Here is a 20,870-nt window from a genome sequence, read left to right on the forward strand (position 1 = left end):
AGGCAAGTGATGTAACCATGCTCAGCAAACATTAATTAGACACCATTGGCAGAGCAATGCTGCAGAAGAGCCTTGTGCAACTGGAGCAATTATAAAAGATGCAACAGAGATGGAACATCTCCCAAAACCACAAAAGGTGGTCTCCTATAGACTGAATGGAGCTACTAAGCATTGGAAAAGAATCACAACGGTGTAACAATTTGGTAGAGAAAATTGGATAGAACGGTGGATCTAATTGAAACAGCAGGACCTTAATACCTGAACTGGCTTTCAGCCAGGGCACTGAGGTTAATCCCACCACATCATGAGTGTCATGGGATCGTTAATGACTGCAGGGCTGTCAAGAGGTTGGCATTACCTACGCGTCCAAGAGACAGCTGCTGCCCCAACAGCCGTGTCTGCTAATGCCATACTAGAACGTGTTGCACTGAGAAGAGTGCCTGCTACTGGCTACTTCAGATGCATCTTGGTTCCACATTCTTACGAGGTCTTCGCTGCGAGATCACATTCACCCAGTGCTATACCAGCTGCACTGGCTCCCGGTGGAGTACAGGATCAGGTTTAAGGTGCTGGTTTTAACCTTTAAAGCCCTATACGGCCTAGGACCCTCGTACCTACGGGACCGCCTCTCCTGGTATGCCCCACAGAGAAACTTATGGTCTTCAAATAAAAACATCTTGAAGGTCCCAGGCCACAGAGAAGTTAGGCTGGCCTCAACTAGAGCCAGGGCTTTTTCGGCTGTAGCTCCGATCTGGTGGAACGCTCTGTCACAAGAGACCAGGGCCCTGCGGGACTTGACATCTTTCCTCAGGGCCTGCAAGACAGAGCTGTTCCACCAGGCCTTTGGCCAGGGCACAGCCTGACTCCCTCCCTCGGCAATTTTCGCGGAGCTCTGGCCCAATGGTTGCCAGCGGCTTGAATTAATTAATTTTATAATGAATGATTTTAGAATGTTGTTTATGCTGTACTTTTGTACTGTTTTATTGTTGTTAGCCGCCCTGAGCCCGGCTTCGGCTGGGGAGGGCGGGATATAAATAAAATTTATGATGATGATGATGATGATGATGATGATGATGCACAACTTTAATTATTAATTATCAGCATTATTATTAATGCCAAAATAGGCTTCAAAGCAGTTTACAGCAAGCAGAAATCCATCCCAGTTGGTGGGCAGAGTTCCAAGGAAGCGAAGATGTGGCTGCCATTTTTACACTGGGTCTGTATTTTGGACATTCTGTGTTCCTTGCCCTCTCCCAGCAGCAGTGGCTGGCGCCCATTGGGAACTGTAGGAGAGAAGGCAGGGAGACTAGCAATAGGTGTAGCCAAAGCCATTGATAGGAAAAGCCACCTTCTTGCCCTTTGTATGCAATATGGCAGGCAGATGAGGCTGCTTGGGCATTTGCTCTAATGGACCAGCCTCCACTGCCTCCCAGGCTGTGCATCTTTCTATAGGATATAGCAGCTGTTCTGCTGATATAGCAGATGAAATAAGAATAAAAATGGAGTCCCTTCAAGGGGCTCAGCATCTTAGGGAAGGCTGGACCTTCAGAAAGGCTCAAACCGGTCGGGAAATAAACAGAGACCAGACCAGGATGCACGAAAGCAAATCGGCTATAAGCCTGATCTTTATTGACTACAGGACTGTTGGCAACAGGATTTCCACTCGCATGGCAGGCAACAGAGAGAGAACCCCGAACAAAAGAATCTCTGGACATTTATACATTTCGGTTACAATACAGGTCAATAGAACAGCCATTGCCATACGTTTGCGGAGAGATTACAGCAGATAAGCAGGGTATCGGAAGGGAGGGGGAAGGTTGTGATAACGTATGTCATTGTTGTGCTTAGGTGTACATAAAGGGTTTGGGGCTGGTTCCTGTTCTTGATTGTTCCGCTAATGATGGTGTTTTTCCTTTATCTACAGGCACCACGGAACTGCCCCGAGAGGGCTAAGTGAAGAAGCCATCTGACAGGATTTCCTCAAGGAATATATTTGACAGGATTTGGAGGGGGGGGGACTGCGTTTGCATGTATATCAGTGACCTGACTCGTGAGCCTTTATTTATCCTAATAAAACCCTTTTGTCTGAGACAGATGAGTTTATGTAAATATTTGAAGGGAAACAGCATTGCAACACGTAGCCAAACTTGCTTTAAAGATATATGACTTAAGGAAACATTGAGGATATAGAGATACAGAAGGATACATTTTACATACATTTTATGAGAGGCATGGATTGTATATTTATTAGGGATACATACGTAGATATACAGAAGTCATTTACCGTATGTATAATTATAAGGTAAAGGCTACTGGTTTTCCCAGTTGTGATGTATGGAAGTGAGAGCTGGACCATCAAGAAGGCTGATCGCCGAAGAATTGATGCTTTTGAATTCTGGTGCCGGAGGAGACTCTTGAGAGTCCCATGGACTGCAAGAAGATCAAACCTATCCATTCTTAAGGAAATCAGCCCTGAGTGCTCACTGGAAGGACAGATCCTGAAGCGGAGGCTCCAATACTTTGGCCACCTCATGAGAAGAGAAGACTCCCTGGAAAAGACCCTGATGTTGGGAAAGATGGAGGGCACAAGGAGAAGGGGACGACAGAGGACGAGATGGTTGGACAGTGTTCTCGAAGCTACCAGCATGAGTTTGACCAAACTGCGGGAGGCAGTGGAAGACAGGAGTTCCTGGCGTGCTCTGGTCCATGGGGTCACGAAGAGTCGGACACGACTAAACGACTAAACAACAACAACAAGGTAAAGGCACATATAGTGGGAAAAGTAGGAGAGCCTCAGAGGCATGAGGGGATCATAACCTTTACACACATATCCCTTTGACTAAGTGAGTGATGTTTATTCTTATAACTCAGCAAATTGTCTTCCCCTTGGCATAGCCAGGGTTTAGGATTGCTTTGCCAAGTGCTTGCAATTAATTCCTCAAAGACATTTGCCACAGCAGTAACATGCAGGACAAAGAACTGCAATTTGCCACGGAAGGAGCACACCATGAGGAGCTCTGCATGACATTAAGGAAAGTTAATTGAGAGGCACACTTTGCACTTAGTTCTCGCTCTGGGAAGAAATGAAAAGCTATAATTGCTGAACTCCTCAAGCCCTTTGTGAAGGACTATAGAATTCGGCATCAGGTGGCTTCCAGATAAGACCGGCTGGGACAAACAGAAAGTATCGTGAAAAGATTAAAACAAAATGTAATAGCAAACATGGTTTGTGTGGACAGAAAGGGAAATGACTCCTAATTAAATGAATCATTTCTTTGGAAATGCCATAACACAGAAAAAACTATTCACAGTCCTCCAGAAATTAAGCCTATTGACATGAATAGCAGCAGTTGCACAATAACACAACTCTCCCATTCATTTCAACAATGAGAGAAATATCTCAATGGCTCATCCCTCCCTCCCTGTGAACTCCATGGGACTTGCTTCAGAGTGATGGCATGTGGATTAGCCTCTCACCTGTGTCTTTGAGTGGTTCACCTAAAGGTGCAGTGAAGAGAGTCAATATGCCTCTCATGCGGAAGGGCAGCTGAAATTTCAGCCAATTATTATTTTTTTGCCTGCACTGTGCCAGGCAAAATGTAACCAGACATTATTCAATCAAGGTGTGCAAATGAACAAGAGAACTTATTTTCAGATTATAAAAATGGTAAACCATGCAAATTTGTAGACTTCTGATAAGGGGTGTTGTAGACCCCACCTCAAAGGGGGGCCAGAAACTAAGGGCAGAGTAGAGCAGAGTGAGGGGGTTAAATTCAGTTTGCATTTAAAGGCAAACCTACCAAAATCACACATTGATTTTGGAACCCTACATGAATGCAAGCACAGCCATCCTGTGAAATTTAACTAGGCAGGCCACTTGTCTGATACAGGAGGACTTTTCTACATTTTAAACTGAATCTCTCCAAAATTCCAACCAATTTTGACAACCCAGTCACAACTAAAATTATAGAAGATCTAACAGATGTGGCAACCCAGTCCTAATCATTTAGGGTGGGTTGCACCCCCATTTAGGTCAGAGGTGGGGAATCTATGGTCCTCCAGATGCTGTTGGACTACAGTTCCCATCAGCCCTAGTCAGCATGGTCAATGATCAGGGATGATGGGAGTTGGAGTCCAAAAATATAGAGAGGGCCACCCCATCATATATATACATATGCTACATAGCAATACAGCTGAGGAGCCCCATTGAAGCCAATAGGCCAACCCAATTAGCTGGGCCAAACCTGCACAGATTCAAAGTCCAGTGCTTCTCTTTAGCACTGCCACATTTTAGACAATGCAATGGTAGTCTGGAGACTTCCTTTGTCTCTTCCAATTTTGGGCGTCAATTTTATTCCTGTTTTCCTCACTTTGATTCAGGCAGTGCATGCCCTGCTTAAGCCTCACCCTCCCTCTCTCCCTCCCTCCCTCTCCTGTTTTAAGATTAGCAGCCTGCCATGAGATTGTTACTAATCTGTCTGATGCCTTTTGGAATGTCAAATGAGAGGTGGCAGTACAGCTTCCACTAAAGACTACACAGAGAGAGACTACACAGTCTCTAGCGCTGTCTGTATTTTACACAGACAATTACCATCTATGGGAAACAGGCCTTTTGACAGTCAAAAAATCTGAAACCTGCATAGTGAAGCTTGGAAGTAGTAACTGCGATATTGAGAACAGGGAAATCAGAGCACAAAACTTGACCCAGATTATCTCATGGAGATCAGTTAATCCCTACTGTATTTCTTCACGGCACACAGAAAGGAGACCAGCAGCATCACTAAAACATTTCGAGATTAACATTGGTACAGTACTTACCTGTACATTATGATGATAACGTTGGTACTTACCTGTACATTATGATGAACCTGAGTTGTCCATGCCTGGCTTGCACAACACTCTTGAGTTCACGATGGACACAAACATGAAACTTGTTAGGTCTCAGGTACTTAACAATTTTACATTTCAAACTGGTCAAAGCTGCTCTGGATCTGGTTGTTTTCCCAGAGTGGAGCACAGTCTTACACAGGGAGTGGCTGTCACCAAAAACCCTGTGTTGTGTTCTTCCCGACATATGACAATACATAACTTTGCGTCAAGGGCATAATATTTTTTCGGAGGTTGCGTGCCACCCCCAATCTCTGCTGAGCACTAGCAAGATTCCTGGGGGTTCCAGTAACTCACCAAGGGTTGTGTTTCTGTCGGGAAAATTGAGGAACAGGCGAGGCTAGTGTCGTTAAGAAATAGGTTTTACTTTACACCTAAAGTCTTCAATGGAGACGGTGCAGGACATTATACCCTAACGGTGTCTCTCACCGTCCCTGGCAGAGCTTTAGCAGGTTCAAAGCCGCAATCATGGCTCTCACTCTCTTGCTGCAGCCTCCTCCAGTTAGAGTCAAGATGGTTCTGCCTACTTCCTCCTTCTTGTTCCCAGAACACCTTTAACCTTTCAAAAGAGACACATTTTCCTGCGACACCACATCCCCCTCAATCGCCTTGGCAACCTTCCATATCTCTTTTCTTTGTCCACTTCTTGGAGGGGGCGGGGAGGAAGGATAGCTTTTTTTGCATTGCCAATGGCCTTCAGTGTCCTAGTACCTTGGTTCCCCATTGTTTCTCAACAGCTCTGCACTCAGGCTAGCCCGGCCAGGCTGGTTTGCATAAGCTAACCTAGGAATTTCTTCTCTGGCACAGTTCTGCCATTTGTATTTTTTCATCATATCCCAAATATTATCTAAATGCTGCCATTTATTAATTTCATCAATAGATTCTGGTACCCCAGATGACAGGGACGCAGGTGGCGCTGTGGTCTAAACTACTGAGCCTCTTGGGCTTGCCAATCAGAAAGTTTGTGGTTCAATACCCACAATGGGGTGAGCTCCCATTGCTCTGTCCCAGCTCCTACCAACCTAGCAGTTCAAAAGCATGCCAATGCAAGGAGATAAATAGGTACCGCTGTGGCGGGAAGGTAAACAGCGTTTCTGTGCACTCTGGTTTCCATCACAGTGTCCCGTTGCACCAGAAGCGGTTTAGTCATGCGGGCCACATGACCTGGAAAGCAGTCTGTGGACAAATGCTGGCTCCTTCGGCCTGAAAGCGAGATAAGCGCCACAACCCCATAGTCGCCTTTGACTGGACTTAACCTTCCGGGGCTCCTTTACCTTTACCTACCCCAGATGATCTATGAAAATATCATTGGGACTCTCCTCAATCCTGCCCTGATATAACGGGCATGCTGGTGTTTTAGGAAATACACATGATCTTGCTGTAGTTAGGTTGTGCTGACTGGAGATCAGTATCACCCACAAGGGGGAGATTCTCACTTCAAAGTAATTGCTGAATGTAATTCTGAATGGACAAGATATGCAACAGAAGCAGTGCAGTGGTTAGAGTGCTAGAGTAGGTAACCTGGGAGACCAGGGATCAAATTCCCACTCAGCCATAAATCTCACTGGGTGACCTGGAGTCAGTCACAATCTCTCAACCTAACCTTTCTCACAGAGTTGTTAAATAAAAATGAGAGGGGTGAAGAACTGTGTACACCACCTTAAGGTCCTTGGAGGAAAGGGGCAATATAAATGTCAGTATAAACGAACAGGTGTTTCAAACTTAAGCAACAGAGGAAGTGTCACATTCTTCAAGGATGTAATGACCTATGTTCCAATATCTTCCCAGTCCTTTAAGAAGAATGGGGCAACTAGCAGAATCATAATTTGAAGAGACTGGGGGGAAATATTAATACTCCATTATTCTAAGATTAAGAACCTGTCCTTTACAACAACCATAAATCTTCCGTCATACATCTAGAAACCTAAAGGATGTCTACCTGTGCTAGCCCGACGATGGTCCCTGTTAGCAGGGGCCACCTCAAGCAGAAGTCATCGGCATAACTGCACAAATAGGGCACTGAAAAGCGATTTTGATCCTTCCTTATTCCTTTCTTCATGCATTCTCTCTGCACCACCACCCTGACTTCAGATTCCTTCAGGGAAGGAGGATACACAAGACAAACACCACCATGGGATGGTTCATCAGAATCCAGGCTCTGACATGACACTGACATACACCTGGAATCACCCCTAAAGTGCATCCTATCTACAACTGCACATCATATTCATAGAATCATAGTTGGAAGGGACCCTGAGGATCATCTAGGCCAAACCCCTGCAAAGCTGCCCCAAACAGGGAACAAACCTGCAACCTTGGCATGATCAGCACCATACTCTAACCAACTGTCCTATCCAGGCAGACAACAGGGCCCCTGTTCTCCGTACCAAGTTTAGGCACGTGCCAAGGTGGTTCCTTTCGTCTGCCTCCTCGTCGTTTTTTAACCGCACAGCCAGATTTTCAAAGATCTCCTTACAAAGATCTTGTGGTGCTGCACAATTTTAATATTAAAAAGTTTAATATCAAATTAAATGGTTTATTTGGGGTTGATATAATACGGTTTCATAACTTGGCAACTAGACCCTTCCCCTCCCTGCTCCCCTGTTCGCAACTTGCAGTCTTTATTTACAACTAAATGGCAAGGCTGTTTTTCCTTTGCGTGATGTGGTACTGCTGAAGCCGTCTTGCCAGCTCTTCCACCTTCTCGATGCTCGAAATGCTGGTCTCGCTGCTGCTACTGGTGGCAGCCGTCCTAACAAGTTGAGGGGTGCTCTGCTGGCGCAAAGGAGAACCAGAGCTCCGGAGGGCCTTAGTTATCCTAAACTCTGAAGCATTTGAAGGCAGCCACGGCTTTCTACCTCGTGAAGAATGAGGACGTGGTAAGCCACGATAAGTAGGTGCTGGCAGGGGGGGGAAGGGTGGAAGAAAAGGCGAAGATCGGTGAGATTAAACAAATTAATTCCTCCCCCCCCCCCAGCCTGTTAGAGGAGATGTAAGAGCAACAGAACTCATTACAAACTGCACAGGAAAACATAAAAGACACCTGGACTGTACAGAAGGAATAGATATGAGGGAAGGAGACAACATTAATGGCTGCAAAGCTGCCTGACCTGCCGTAAGAGACTGATGGAGTACGGAGCTTCGTCACGCAAGCAAAGGTGTGCATGTGTGGAGCTTCATTCTCATTTGTAGTCATGTGAATAGTTGCAATGTGAATTTTAAAAATGACTCACGTAAACACCATTGGTTTAAATAGGGGCTACTTTTTACGTTTTGCTTTATTGCTGGTGATGAGTTCTGTTGCTCTCGTGTTTCCCCCCAATGTATCTGCTTGTTTATTTTAATAAAATAAATTTGGAAAGTTGGATTTTAGTCAAAATATCCTTTTTCTGTTGGAAAAGCTTGTGAAGAAAATGTGAGCGGCATTTAAAACCGTCAGCTTCCCCCAAAATACAGCTTCTCCGAATTGAAGTGGATCAACATTTGGAGGTCACGACATTTGCTGCCTTAATTCAACCATTTTCATTTCATCGCAAGAGATTTTCCTCTGCAACCACCTTATGGAAATAACCATGTTTCTGCAGAAGGCAGGATCTTTCCCCTGTGGTCAGAGGGCAACATGAGTTTGGCAAACCAGACTTTGAAAAACAGATCTTATGTGTGCTTTTTAAAGGAAAACTGGAGGAAAGGGAAGCAAAGGTATCTGGAATCTGAAAAAAATGAAATCCATAAAAACAGCTGCACATAAAATCTGTTAGAAAGTAACCATGCCAATGGATGCACAAGGAAATCATGTTTTATTAAAGTCACGTTTTAAGATTTACAACATACACCACACACTAATGAAGGTAACAGTGATTTATGCTAACAAAGATTTAAGTATGGAAGAGGTCTAAACTATCCCGAAACAAGGTGGACAATACAATATAAGGAGACAATTCTAACAATAACTGTGCTAAACATTATTTCCTAGACAGGAGATGAGTGCTTATTCAAATAAATGGAAGCTGCACACATTTAATCAAGGTCTACTTTAGATAAGAGTCCATTTCGTCTGTGGACTTAGGATTTAAAATTCTATTTCATTCAACACTTTCACAGAAAATTCAAAACTAGCAGTCAGTGCTTATCTTTAAGAAAGGCACCATCACCATTCAGCATAGAAACTCTGGCTTGCTACTAAAGAAATGAAGACTGTGCAGGCACTATCAATTATTTGATGATCGTCATACATAATGCTAAACCAAATTATGGCTTAGCGTGTGTGTTCTGAGAGCCACTTTGTTTCTCATTCAGTCCTGTTGCTGTCCTGTGGATTCAGACGACATGCTACCACGACTTCGCTCACAGCAGAAGGAAATCAGCCGCGCTCTCCTCTCCATGATCCTGCATGTTTGTGCTAAGCCATAGTTTGGCTTAGCATTATGTGCAACCTGAGCCACTGCATGAATGTGGGAGAGCAGCCTCGGATAATACGAAGGCATAGTTGCTTTGTCATCCAGCAATGCAGATTATTTAACACATTGATCAAACAAAACCAGGAGACATCATGCGTTCACTTTTCTTTTTCTTGTTTCGTTTCCAAAGTATTGAGGGAGTTGAAAAGGGTCTCCTACCATAGGATGCATTATCAGAGAACCTATTATAAGGCAATGTTTCCCAGACTTGGGTCTCCAGCTGTTTTTTGGGCTACAACTCCCATCATCCCTAGCTAGCAGGATCAGGAATGATGGGAATTGTAGTCCAGAAACAGCTGGAGACAAGTTTGGGAAACAACGTATAAGGGATTTACACTGCAAGCCTACAGAGGTCTACTCAAAAGTAAGCCCCACTAGTTTCATGTGACTTACTTCCAGGTAAGCATGTGTGGGATTGGAGCCTTCGGATGTAAATTGTACTGTATTGACAGTAAACCATGATTTGCAAGAGATATTCAACATACAATATATATACCGAATTTGCATATGGGTCAGTACATTCACATTGATATCTGAAGCACATTCTCAGAAAGGGGACAGAAATACACATTCCAGGTTCATCCCTTGATGACTAGCATGTGTAAAAGAGCCGACAAAGATCAAACATCTGCCAAAACTCTCATTCTTCATCGCATCATTGCTTCAGACTTTTCAAACATCAGATAATTTATTGGGCTTTTCCCCATGCTCAGTTGCAAGCGGCACAATGGGACACTGGGTTGCATCCCATGAAATTCTACTCAAGAGTAGACCCACTGAAATTAGTGGACTTAAGTTAGTTGTGTCTATCAATGTGAATGGGTCTCCTCTGAGATGCAGTAGCACTAGATTCAACCCACTGTGCCATTAATGTGCATGTATGAATCAGTCATAGGGGGGTGAGTCTATAGTAACACCACATTACAGCAACATAATAAAAGCACAATGGAGGAGGGATACAAATGCCTGTGTTCTTAGACAGGAACCTTCCCGGACTTGGGGAGTTGTGCAACATTACTATTGCTTCTTACTGAGTAAAAAAAGAAAAAGTTTGAAAGGCAATTCATTGAGAACAACAAATTGCTAGAATAGGTTAAAAGGACTTTATAAGAAATTTTACATACCAACTGGAGAAATATTAATTTGGATTACTAGAAAGACATAAGAAGGGTCATACTGCACTGTCTGGGTGACTAAAAGTTAAAGGTTAGGCTTGGGAGGGAAATCTGGGTAGAGTTACATCCTGCAGAGGGGTAAAAGCAATTCTGGAGTGAATAATTGTCAGGAAAGCAGAAGTTTCTCTTTTTAGTCTCTTCTCTTCTCTCTCTGTCACTCACTCATTCTCTCTCTCACACCCACACACCCACACACACATATGGAGAAGAAATAACTGGGGAAAAACCTTTTTCACATATTTTATCTATAATGTGATAATGGGTTTTTTCAGTTATTTCTTCTCCGTTCTTTTCTTCTTTCTCTTTTTTATACAATTGTGTTTGTTAAGGATAATGAGTATTCAGTTTTCTATTTTCTTTATCATCACCATTATTATTATTACTATTATTATTATTATTATTACTATTACTAGATATGTTGCTTTTTATTAGCTTGTTATAAATGTGTTGGGATTTTTGTGCACAATATGTTGAAAACCTTCAATAAAAATGTTTTTGGTTAGTTTTTTAAAGAGAGAACAAGGAAGTTCTTAATGTGGCTCAACAGAACAAAATTGTGGCAGTTTTCCTGGAGACCAATATGGCATATCAACGGAGGTAGTAGTCACTTGGGTATTTGCCAAGGAATGGCAAAAAAACCAAACCAAACTCCAAAGCACTGTATCCCTAGAGAAAGTATCATTCCTACAATATGCTGGAAGATCAGGGACAAGTGTCTGTATTTTCTCTCTTGTTAGGCTAACTGAGAAGATCTCGATTAGGAACATGATACAGAAAGCAAGGATTAAAAACAACCCTTGGGCTGTGAAACAACCAAAGCACAGTGGTGCCTCGCAAGACGAAAAGAATCCGTTCTGTGATTCTCTTCGTCTAGCGGTTTTTTCGTCTTGCGAAGCAAGCCCATTGAAGGATTAGCGGATTAGCACTATTAGCGCTATTAGCTGCTTTTAGCAGCTTTTAGCGGCTTATCTGCTGATCGGATCAGCTGATAAGCGGCTTAGCGGCTTAGAAAAAGGGGGGAGGAAAAAAAACCAGCAGGAACTCACAAGACATTGTCATCTTGCGAAGCAAGCCCATAGGAAATTCGTTTTGCGAAGCACCTCCAAAACGGAAAACTCTTTTGTCTAGCGAGTTTTCCGTCTTGCGGGGCACCACTGTACAGAATCCTAATCACTAGGCAAAGTTATAGTAAATATAGAGTAAATAGACCTAATGAAAGCTTTCCATTTTGGATATATCTGACTTCACAACATCACTGGACTCCTGCTCTAGTTCACTTGTTGTACCTGCACATCCATCTTTGATATGAGAGGGTGGCGACAAACTACTTTCTCTTATTTTCACTGTCCTTCTGGGGGCAGCCAGCTGCTCATCAGAGGGCCATGCTTTGCAGAGATCCTTCCTGCTCTTTGCTCTTCCTTTTCTGTTGTCCTTCTTCTTCCATTCGCCTCCAGCAGAGATGCATTTAGTCTCTGCCTCTTCAGCCGCTCTATGGAAATGCTTCACAACTTTTATGTTTGGTCTAGATTAATTCAAAGCAGCAGATTAGCTAAATGCAGGCAGACAGGATTTCAGTAACCGGTGTGTGTTTTTTCTCCAACTGAGATGACAAGCAGAAACTTGTGGAAGTTCCCAGGCGTTATCTGATCGCAATTCCACCCCTGTACCCATTTCCCATTCTTCACATACAGTGGTTACCTCTGGATGCGAACGGGATCCATTCCGCAGCCCCGTTAGCATCCTGAAGCGAATATAAGACGCGTCTGCTTGTTGTGTTTCGCGCTTCCGCGCATGCGCATGACGTCATTTTGAGCATCTGCGCATGGGTGAGCGGCGAAACCCGGAAGTAACGGGCTCCGTTACTTCCAGGTCGCCGCGGAGAACAACCCGAAAATATTTAAGCTGAAGCGTATTCATCCCGAGGTATGACTGTACTCGGTTTGTGCAGACTCTCTATGATCTGGTAACCTCTAGGTTAGATTACTGCAATGCGCTATATGTGCAGCTGTGTCTGAAGATGTTTCAGAAACTTTAGCTGGCGCCGAATTCAGTGGCCAGGTGGCTCACTGGGGCAAGACTGCTTGAGCATATAACACCAACCCTGCCCCAACTACACTGACTTTCAGTTAGTTTCCAGGCCCAATTCAAAGCACTGGTTTTGAGCTTTGAAGCCTTAAATGGCACAGGATCGCAATAGCTCGGAGAATACCTCTCCCCATGTGAACTAACCCGGACCCCACAATCATCATCTGAGTCCCTTCTTTGTGTGCTCCCTCCACAAGAAGTCCAGAGGGCGGCAACACGAGAACGGGGCCTTTTCTGCAGTGGCTCCCTGTTTGTGGAATGCTCTCCCCAGGGAGGCTGACCTGGCCCCTTCATTACTTATCTTTAGGCGGCAGGCAAAAACTTGCCTCTTCACCCAGGCTTTGGCTAATTACACAATCTATGACCTTTTAGCTGTACAGTGGTACCTCGGGTTAAGTACTTAATTCGTTCCAGAGGTCCGTTCTTAACCTGAAACTGTTCTTAACCTGAAGCACCACTTTAGCTAATGGAGCCTCCCGCTGCCGCCGCGCCGTCAGAGCACAATTTCTGTTCTCATCCTGAAGCAAAGTTCTTAACCTGAGGTACTGTTTCTGGGTTAGCGGAGTCTGTAACTTGAAGTGTACGTAACCTGAAGCGTATGTAACCCGAGGTACCACTTTATTTGTTTGTTATTATGGTATGTATTTTTGTGTTTTTATACTGTAAACTGCCCCGTGATCTTTGGGCAAAGAGAGGCATAGAAATGTAATAAATAATTCTAAACCACTTATATTTTTTTACATCTCCATTCATACATCAACACACACACACACCAGTTCTTGTTACAATGGTGTTGCCCTATTATCTCTCTACACCCCTTCCTACCGCACAGCCCATCTGTCTCTAGGTCATTTAATATCTCTGGGGTATTTTGGCTGGGACTGCTGTTCTTGCTTTGCAGAATGAACATTATTACTGTCATCATTCCAGGATTTGTATCGGTAGCATTGCTTGATATTTACCTCATCTCACACAAACGTGTACATCTATACATATTTATGAAATGGAGGGGAAAATGGGATTCAAGTATACTCACACAAGATAATCCATCATTCGGGTCATATTTATGTAGCAGCAGGAACAGGAATACCTTCTATGGCTGATTTTAATAAGCCCATTTCGTACACAGAATGCCTGCAGCAACAAAATCACCACATGTTTAAACTCAGTGGCTTTTATCTTGTCAAACCAACCATTCAGATGAAGAAACTTGTACGTGGAAGTAAAAAGAGTCAAGTTTCCAAAATGCAATGGTTTATTTATTTATTTTTTTAAAAGGGGAAAATAAATTAGACACAATGGATAAAAGGATAACTTACTAGAATAATTTGAAACACAGCAGAACATATGGAAAAACAGTTATTGGTGCCAAGAGAAGAGTTGATTAATAGGTTGTTTTAAGGATGTAAGGATGAAGTTTCAGAGCAGTAAGAACGACATTAAAATAAAGCAGAACTGAATGAAGAGAGTCCTTATTAATCAGATATATTTCTTATGTTAATTGCTCATTTTTCCTGTCAGCTAGAGTCAACAGGAAGAAAGCGTGCAAGCCAAGCTCTATGGTTCCACCAAAGGAAAAGACGCTATTAGTGTCAAGAATAAAAAGCACTGCAGTTTTCAAGGTCTGTCCGCCTGCCGTCTTACCTTTTTGTTGTTGTATTTCAAAATGGTGTAGACTTTATCATCTAAATCAGATTTTAGTGGGGTTGCTATGACAGTACCAGGTACATAATACTCGTCTCCCAATTGTTTCCTAACTCTTACAAATACATAGTCTCCAACCTGTAGAACCAGAAGAAGAGTTAGGTTGAGTACATCAGTTTTAAATTATAATGGTCCAAAGGTCCTATCTTCTTAACCATTAACAGAGACAAGAATGCAATTACAGTGGTACCTCAGTTTTTGAACGTAATCCATTCCGGAAGACCTTTCAATTTCCAAAACGTTTGAAAACAGAGGCACAAAGGAATTTAATTGAGGAAATTGAGAAACACTCAGAGGAAGCCGTTCAACTTCCAAGGCGCATTCGAAAATGGAAGCATTTACTTCCGGGTTTTCGGCATTTGAAAATCGAAATGTTCGACTTCTGAGATGTTAAAAAACTGAGGTACAACTGTACAGTCGTACCTTGGATATTGAATGCCCTGGAACTTGGACGTTTTGGCTTCTGAACACCGCAAATGTTCATTCCAGTTTGCAAATGTTCTTTTGAAACCCTGACGTCCGACAGGGCTTCTGTGGCTTCTGATTGGATACAGGAGCTTCCTGCAGCCAATCAGAAGCCGTGATTTGGTTTTCGAATGTTTTGGAAGTTGAACAGTCTTTCTTAATGGATTCCATTTGACTTCCAAGGTACAACTGTATACCTTGTGAGCTTAGTTTCCACTAAAAAAACCAAAAACAACTCAACCAATGCCTTTCTTCTGCAGCTAAAGTTCTCCTCCCCAAAGCATCCAAGTAGCTTAAACCCAAACTTTACTCACCTGCGAATCAGTAAGTGAAATATTATGGCCATACTATTCCTTGTGTAGCAAAGGAGCAGGGCAAAGCGAATTCTTGTCAACTTAGAAATGTCCTTTAAAATGTGTCAGCATGCGTTCATCATGTGCCACAAGTTATGATACCACCGCATAGCTGGCATTTCATTTTAAAAAAAACAGCTGAATGAAATGTACTCTCACTAATCTCATGTATCATACTGTTTTGGGTCTCCAAGACGTTTTTGCTGCCTGAGTGGCAAAACAGAAAATGGCGCTCTCCCACACTGCCACCACCTCTTCCACCACTGCTGTCTCCCACCACCACCACCACTGCCTCATTCACTGCTGCCGTCTGAGGCGACTGGAGGCAGTCCAGGGATGCACCAGCACACTGAGGGTAATGGGAGGAAGAAAAAAGGCCTGAGAGGGGCAGCTGCCAGTAGCAGCAGTTCTGCTGTTTATTACACAGTGGCCACAGGCGACAAGTACAGGAGGTGGCGAACTGTTCAGAGGCCTAGATCTGCCACCCTTCGCAGCTGTCCCCAGTCTGCCTGCCACCTGAGGTGACTGCCTCACCATGTCTAACGAGTGGGCCGGCCCTAGCAATATGTCCTTCCCTCTATGACTGTGTCCCTTCTTTACAGAAATACAGTCATACCTTGGGAGTCAAATGGAATCCGTCCCAGACGTCCGCTCGACTTCCAAAACGTTCAGAAACCAAAGCACGGCTTCCGAAACCAATCAGGGGCCACGGAAGCCCCGTCGGACGTTCAACTTCCAAAAATAGTTTGCAAACTGGAACAGTCACTTGCAGGTTTGCAGTGCTTGGGAGCCAAAACGTTCAGAACTAAGTTGTTCGAAAACCAAGGTATGACTGTAGTTATGAAAGAGTATTATAGAATAAGTAATAAGTAACTCTGACTCCACTGAGCAACTACACCCTGCTTTTATATACAGAGAATCAAGGGGAAATGCCTCCTTTTGGTGGGGAGATGGCAGGATTCCTGCATATGCCCAGACACCTATACCTCTTTTTCTTTTAAGTTTTCCTGTAAGTGTTTCACAAATTGTATTCACCAGAGTTGCACCTTACGGCTGGCCACCACATGGGTTCATCACCATTCACGTGCATCCTTAGGTAAGTGTTATGTACTGAGTTGAATAGGATTCAAAAGGCAGCAGTCTGATTGGTCCTAGAACAATAGGATTCAGAATGCAGCAGTCTGATTGGTCGTAGAAGAATAGGATTCAGAAGGCAGCAGTCTGATTGGTGCTAGAACAATAGGGTCCAAAATGCAGCAGTTTGATTGGTCCACAGGAGCCACCCAATCCAGCTCCAGGTGGAAGTGAATCTGCAACCTGATTGGCCTACAGGTGAATCCCGGGATTAGCCAATCACGTTGGGCCTATTTTGTAAATAATGTATATAAAGCAGATATTCTGGGGAAACTTCCATTCCTCCTCACCACTATAAACTGAATAAAGAGCATGGAATCCACACTCGACTCCGAGTATATTTCAATAAGAAAGCCCAATATCAACCTCAGACAGGTAAGTTCGCCTGCTCTGGTCCCATTTGCACCCAGTAAAAAAGACCGTGCAACTTGGATGAGCTAAAAGGAAGGGGGCGCATTCCTTTAAGAAAGCACTATGTAGAGGAGAACATGCATGAACTTCAGAAATGGTAAATCGCCTACCTGCAAGGATGGACAAGGCATTGCACCCCCCACAGGTATAATGAACTTCAAGGGGACGATCTCCGTGTGCCCACAATTGAAATCAACAAGTGCGTAAAAAGGAGTGATGGTTCGTATTACCGTCCCTAAAACAAAGACCAGGAGAGAGAAAGCAATCCACGATTCAGATTACATGCTGTGCTTTGCAGCGTGCGAAATAAATGGAAACAGCTTTTTTAAAAAACTGGTTTTCAAAGCTCAGTGCAGAGCATATGCACTGACTACAGATGAGGCAGCTCAACCGCTGGCAGATCCATTTACAGATCATGACTAATGGAACTGGGAAAGATCCCTTTCCTTCGGGTTGTGGAAACTATTGGAAAACTGACGTTAGCTTAAGCAGACAGTCCTGGGTGACATGGACCAATGGATAACAAAATGTGTTCCTAATTCCGACCCCACCACTGGTTGCAACCTGAGGGGTGTTCGGCTTTCACATGTTAAAAGGCAGCATTGGGGGGGGGCACAGAGGGCAGCTGTACCACCCTCTCAATAGCAACCAGCCACAATGGCTATGCTCTACCTCCACTGTCAAGGCAGTATTCTACTAAATGCTAATTGCCGAAAATCACAATTGGGTTCAGGCCCTCCATTGGCATCTGGTTGGCCACTGTGGGAACAGAACGCTGGACTAGATGGGACATTATCCAGGTCCATTAGAATGTTCTTACATTCAGGACTCGGCTACATTAGTAAAGAAACAGTGATTTGAATGTGCTATAAACATGCGACACCAGATGGCGCCAGAAAGCAGGAAATTTTTAAAATGCGGTTTTCCATAGAGATTTTTTTTCTTTTGTTAAAACCAGTGCTTTTTTTCTTTAAAAAATGTTTAGGGGTACTCTCATTTCCCTACTCATATTGAAATACTGCCCCTCAGTTAGGCCAAACTTAGATTCACAAAATGTTTAGGGGTATGCACACCCCTGCGTCCCCCCCCCCCAGAAAAAAGCACTGGTTAAAACGATCTAATTTCTGATTTATTAATAGCGTGTTCTTTTCCCTGTGTTTAGATCCACCCTCAGTCGTGTGTTTAGAAAGTGCGGAAAGGGAACTTGAACACGTACCAATGTGTGTGCACAGAGCTGCTCGAAGCAAGGATCCTTCCTCCTTTGCAATGGCTCTTATGCACACGCATTCTCAAACCCACTGAATGCACAGCCAACAGTGGATACATAAGAGGGAAGAACTTCAGCATTCGATAGAAGTTTCCAAGTCTCACATACAGCATTTGTGTTAAGTCTGTAATAGTAGATTGCCTGCATTGGGAGGGGGTTGGACTATGGGTAACTTTTGAGGTTGCTTCCAGTTCTTGTTAGTTTCTGTTTATGTCACTGTGCAGTGCTTAAGAGTCACAAGACTCTGTTTTGCATTCCAGAGATTCCATGTACAACCAGGGTCTATTTGATTGGTCGTGCAAGAAGCAAACAACAGTAAGCTTAAGTTCTTGTGAAGCTGAACTGAATGCACTATCTTATTCACTTGTGGATTGTGAATGGTTGTTACAATTGTGTAAAGACATGAGAATTCCTGTAAAGTGTCCAATCCAGGTTTATCAGGACAACAAAGCATGTTTGGCTTTGCTGACTTTTGAAGGTTGTAAGCAAAGCACAAAGCACTTGCAATTGAAGCTGCAACATGCTAGGGAATGTGTCCAGAAAGGACTCGTAACGGTGTCCTATATGCCAGGTAATGAAATTCCTGCTGATTTATTGTCCAAGGTTGTTCCAAGGGACCAACACTGTACCTATGTACAGAAACTGGGTTTGTACTGAGATTGTACTGACACACTGCCCAGTGGTGTTCACAGAAAGGGGGATGGTGTTAGTTTCTGTTTATGCCACTGTGCAGTGCTTGGAGTCACAAGACTCTGTTTTGCATTCCAGAGATTCCAGGCTGTTGGAAGTCTCACGGAAGACAGGAGATGGATGTGATGTTACTGGTTTCCTGTTCCTTTGTTTTTCGGTTGCTCTCTGCTTTCACAGAGAGAGCATGTATATTTCTTTTCTGTCTGCGTAGTTAGAAATAAAACCTAGCAATGTAGCTCAAACCTCTCGTCTCTTCTGCTGTGTTTGATACTCTGATGAATGGAGAATATGCCTGCAGCCTTATCAAAGGCTCAGGTTGTTAATCATGGTTGGAGGAGATTCCGAAGGCTCGACTGGAGGAGTAGCTCTGTCGAACGCAAGTTCCGACAGTTCTATGGTACCAGGTGCCCCTGACAGTCCCATGTGCGTCCTTCCTTTCTTCCCCACTGCACACTGCCAAGATTTTAAAATTCTGCACACACACACGTAAGCATATACCCCCACATAGGCACTAATGCCCATTCCTCAAAATATGTATAGATCCTAAACATTTGAACCAGCATTGCCAACTATGTAATATCTCTGCATTGCGAGCTAAATATTACATTTGGTAACTGTCCTGGCTGATTAGTTATCACCTCCTGCTCCAAGGGACCTCCTGCTCCAGGGACGCGGGTGGCGACAGGGACGCGGGTGGCGACAGGGACGCGGGTGGCGCTGTGGGTTAAAGCCTCAGCGCCTAGGGCTTGCCGATCGAAAGGTCGGCAGTTCGAATCCCCGCGGCGGGGTGCGCTCCCGCTGCTCAGTCCCAGCGCCTGCCAACCTAGCAGTTCGAAAGCACCCCCGGGGGCAAGTAGATAAATAGGTACCGCTTACCAGCGGGAAGGTAAACGGCGTTCCGTGTGCTGCGCTGGCTCGCCAGATGCAGCTTTGTCACGCTGGCCACGTGACCCGGAAGTGTCTCCGGACAGCGCTGGCCCCCGGCCTATAGATGTGAGATGGGCGCACAAACCCCAGAGTCTGTCAAGACTGGCCCGCTCAGGCAGGGGTACCTTTACCTTTACCTTTTACCTGCTCCAAAGGACTCCTATCCACACGCCAGGTCTTGATACCAGTTTTAGGGTAGAATTCCAAGCCAAACAAACTACTATTTACAATGTAATTACCTGGGTAGTAAAATCCCGTGCTTTCTGATCTTGCAATGACCTTGTGGCCCTTGAGAGCATCAACCCTTTTCCCTTTCTGCGGCTTCTTTTCCTGTAGCTTTGATGAAAATTTCTGTGGTGCATATAAATGAGAAAGAGAGAGATTCGCCCACCCCCAGTTCTTGAGATGTACATCATAACTGGACAACAACAACAACAACAGAAAAAGTGCATACAGTGGGGCAATATGCATAAAACAAAACTTTTGCAGCTTTAGTAGTAAGCACTTAGCACTTTTCAATTGCTATGGGTTAAACCACAGAGCCTAGGATTTGCCGATCAGAAGGTCGGCGGTTCGAATCCCTGCGACAGGGTGAGCTCCCGTTGCTCGGTCCCTGCTCCTGCCAACCTAGCAGTTCGAAAGCATGTCAAAGTGCAAGTAGATAAATAGGTACCGCTCCAGCAGGAAGAAAAATGGCGTTTCCGTGCGCTGCTCTGGTTCGCCAGAAGCTGCTTAGTCATGCTGGCCACATGACCCGGAAGCTGTACGCCGGCTCCCTCAGCCAATAAAGCGAGATGAGCACCGCATCCCCAGAGTCGGCCACGACTGGACCTAATGGTCAGGGGTCCCTTTACCTTTACCTTTATTCCTCTATTAGTGGAAGAACCCACCCAACCTCTGAGCATCCTCTCAAACCAAATTATTGGGATCCATGCTGAGGGAACAAGTGAAACTAGCTCAAAGAATCTAATCTTTCAAGAGAAGCAGAAAACATTCTCAATCCCTCCTTAAAGATACTAGCTTTGAATACTCATTTTCTGTAACAGGGCTACAACCCTCTTCATCAGTGCCGTGGATGTGCGAAATGTGCTAAAACTTGAAAGGTGCTCTATGAAATGCTAAGTCTTCTTCCTCCTTTATGCTTTTGCAATTACAATAACACTTCATTTTCTGATCTAAGGCAACCTAGTCTAAACTTAGGTGATCTGACTTTTATGGACTCTGTTTCAGACCAAAAAAAATCTGCTCTGCACATTCCTGCCTTCTAGAAGAAGTTGTCAGTGCCTCCGTAGCTCTGTTTTGAGGCTCAGCAGAT

At 44.2% G+C, this 20,870-nt stretch overlaps 2 protein-coding genes across 4 annotated transcripts in view; one reads left to right on the forward strand and one right to left on the reverse strand.

Annotated features, from left to right (window-relative positions):
* Positions 1–7,402: 7,402 nt before the first annotated feature.
* The window catches only part of VWA3B (von Willebrand factor A domain containing 3B), a 72,075-nt gene continuing 58,607 nt past the window's right edge, over positions 7,403–20,870 (reverse strand). For 2 of the 3 annotated variants that reach the window (XM_082220011.1, XM_082220013.1), the window contains exons 24-29: positions 19,795–19,906; positions 16,782–16,906; positions 14,249–14,386; positions 13,641–13,738; positions 11,806–12,041; positions 7,403–7,787 (exon numbers count right to left, since the gene is read on the reverse strand). In XM_082220011.1, coding sequence (XP_082076137.1) covers positions 7,519–7,787; positions 11,806–12,041; positions 13,641–13,738; positions 14,249–14,386; positions 16,782–16,906; positions 19,795–19,906 — 978 coding nt within the window. In that variant the 3' untranslated portion in view covers positions 7,403–7,518. The remainder of the gene's footprint in view (positions 7,788–11,805; positions 12,042–13,640; positions 13,739–14,248; positions 14,387–16,781; positions 16,907–19,794; positions 19,907–20,870) is intronic. The other variant, XM_082220012.1, reaches the window with a different exon arrangement.
* TMEM131 (transmembrane protein 131) overlaps positions 12,818–20,870 on the forward strand; it is a 166,473-nt gene continuing 158,420 nt past the window's right edge. The window contains exon 1 of the mRNA XM_082220003.1: positions 12,818–12,824. The gene's annotated coding sequence lies outside the window, so the exon portion shown is untranslated. The remainder of the gene's footprint in view (positions 12,825–20,870) is intronic.

This window comes from Podarcis vaucheri (genome assembly GCF_965113315.1).
Source record: "Podarcis vaucheri genome assembly, chromosome: 4".
NCBI lineage: Eukaryota > Metazoa > Chordata > Lepidosauria > Squamata > Lacertidae > Podarcis > Podarcis vaucheri.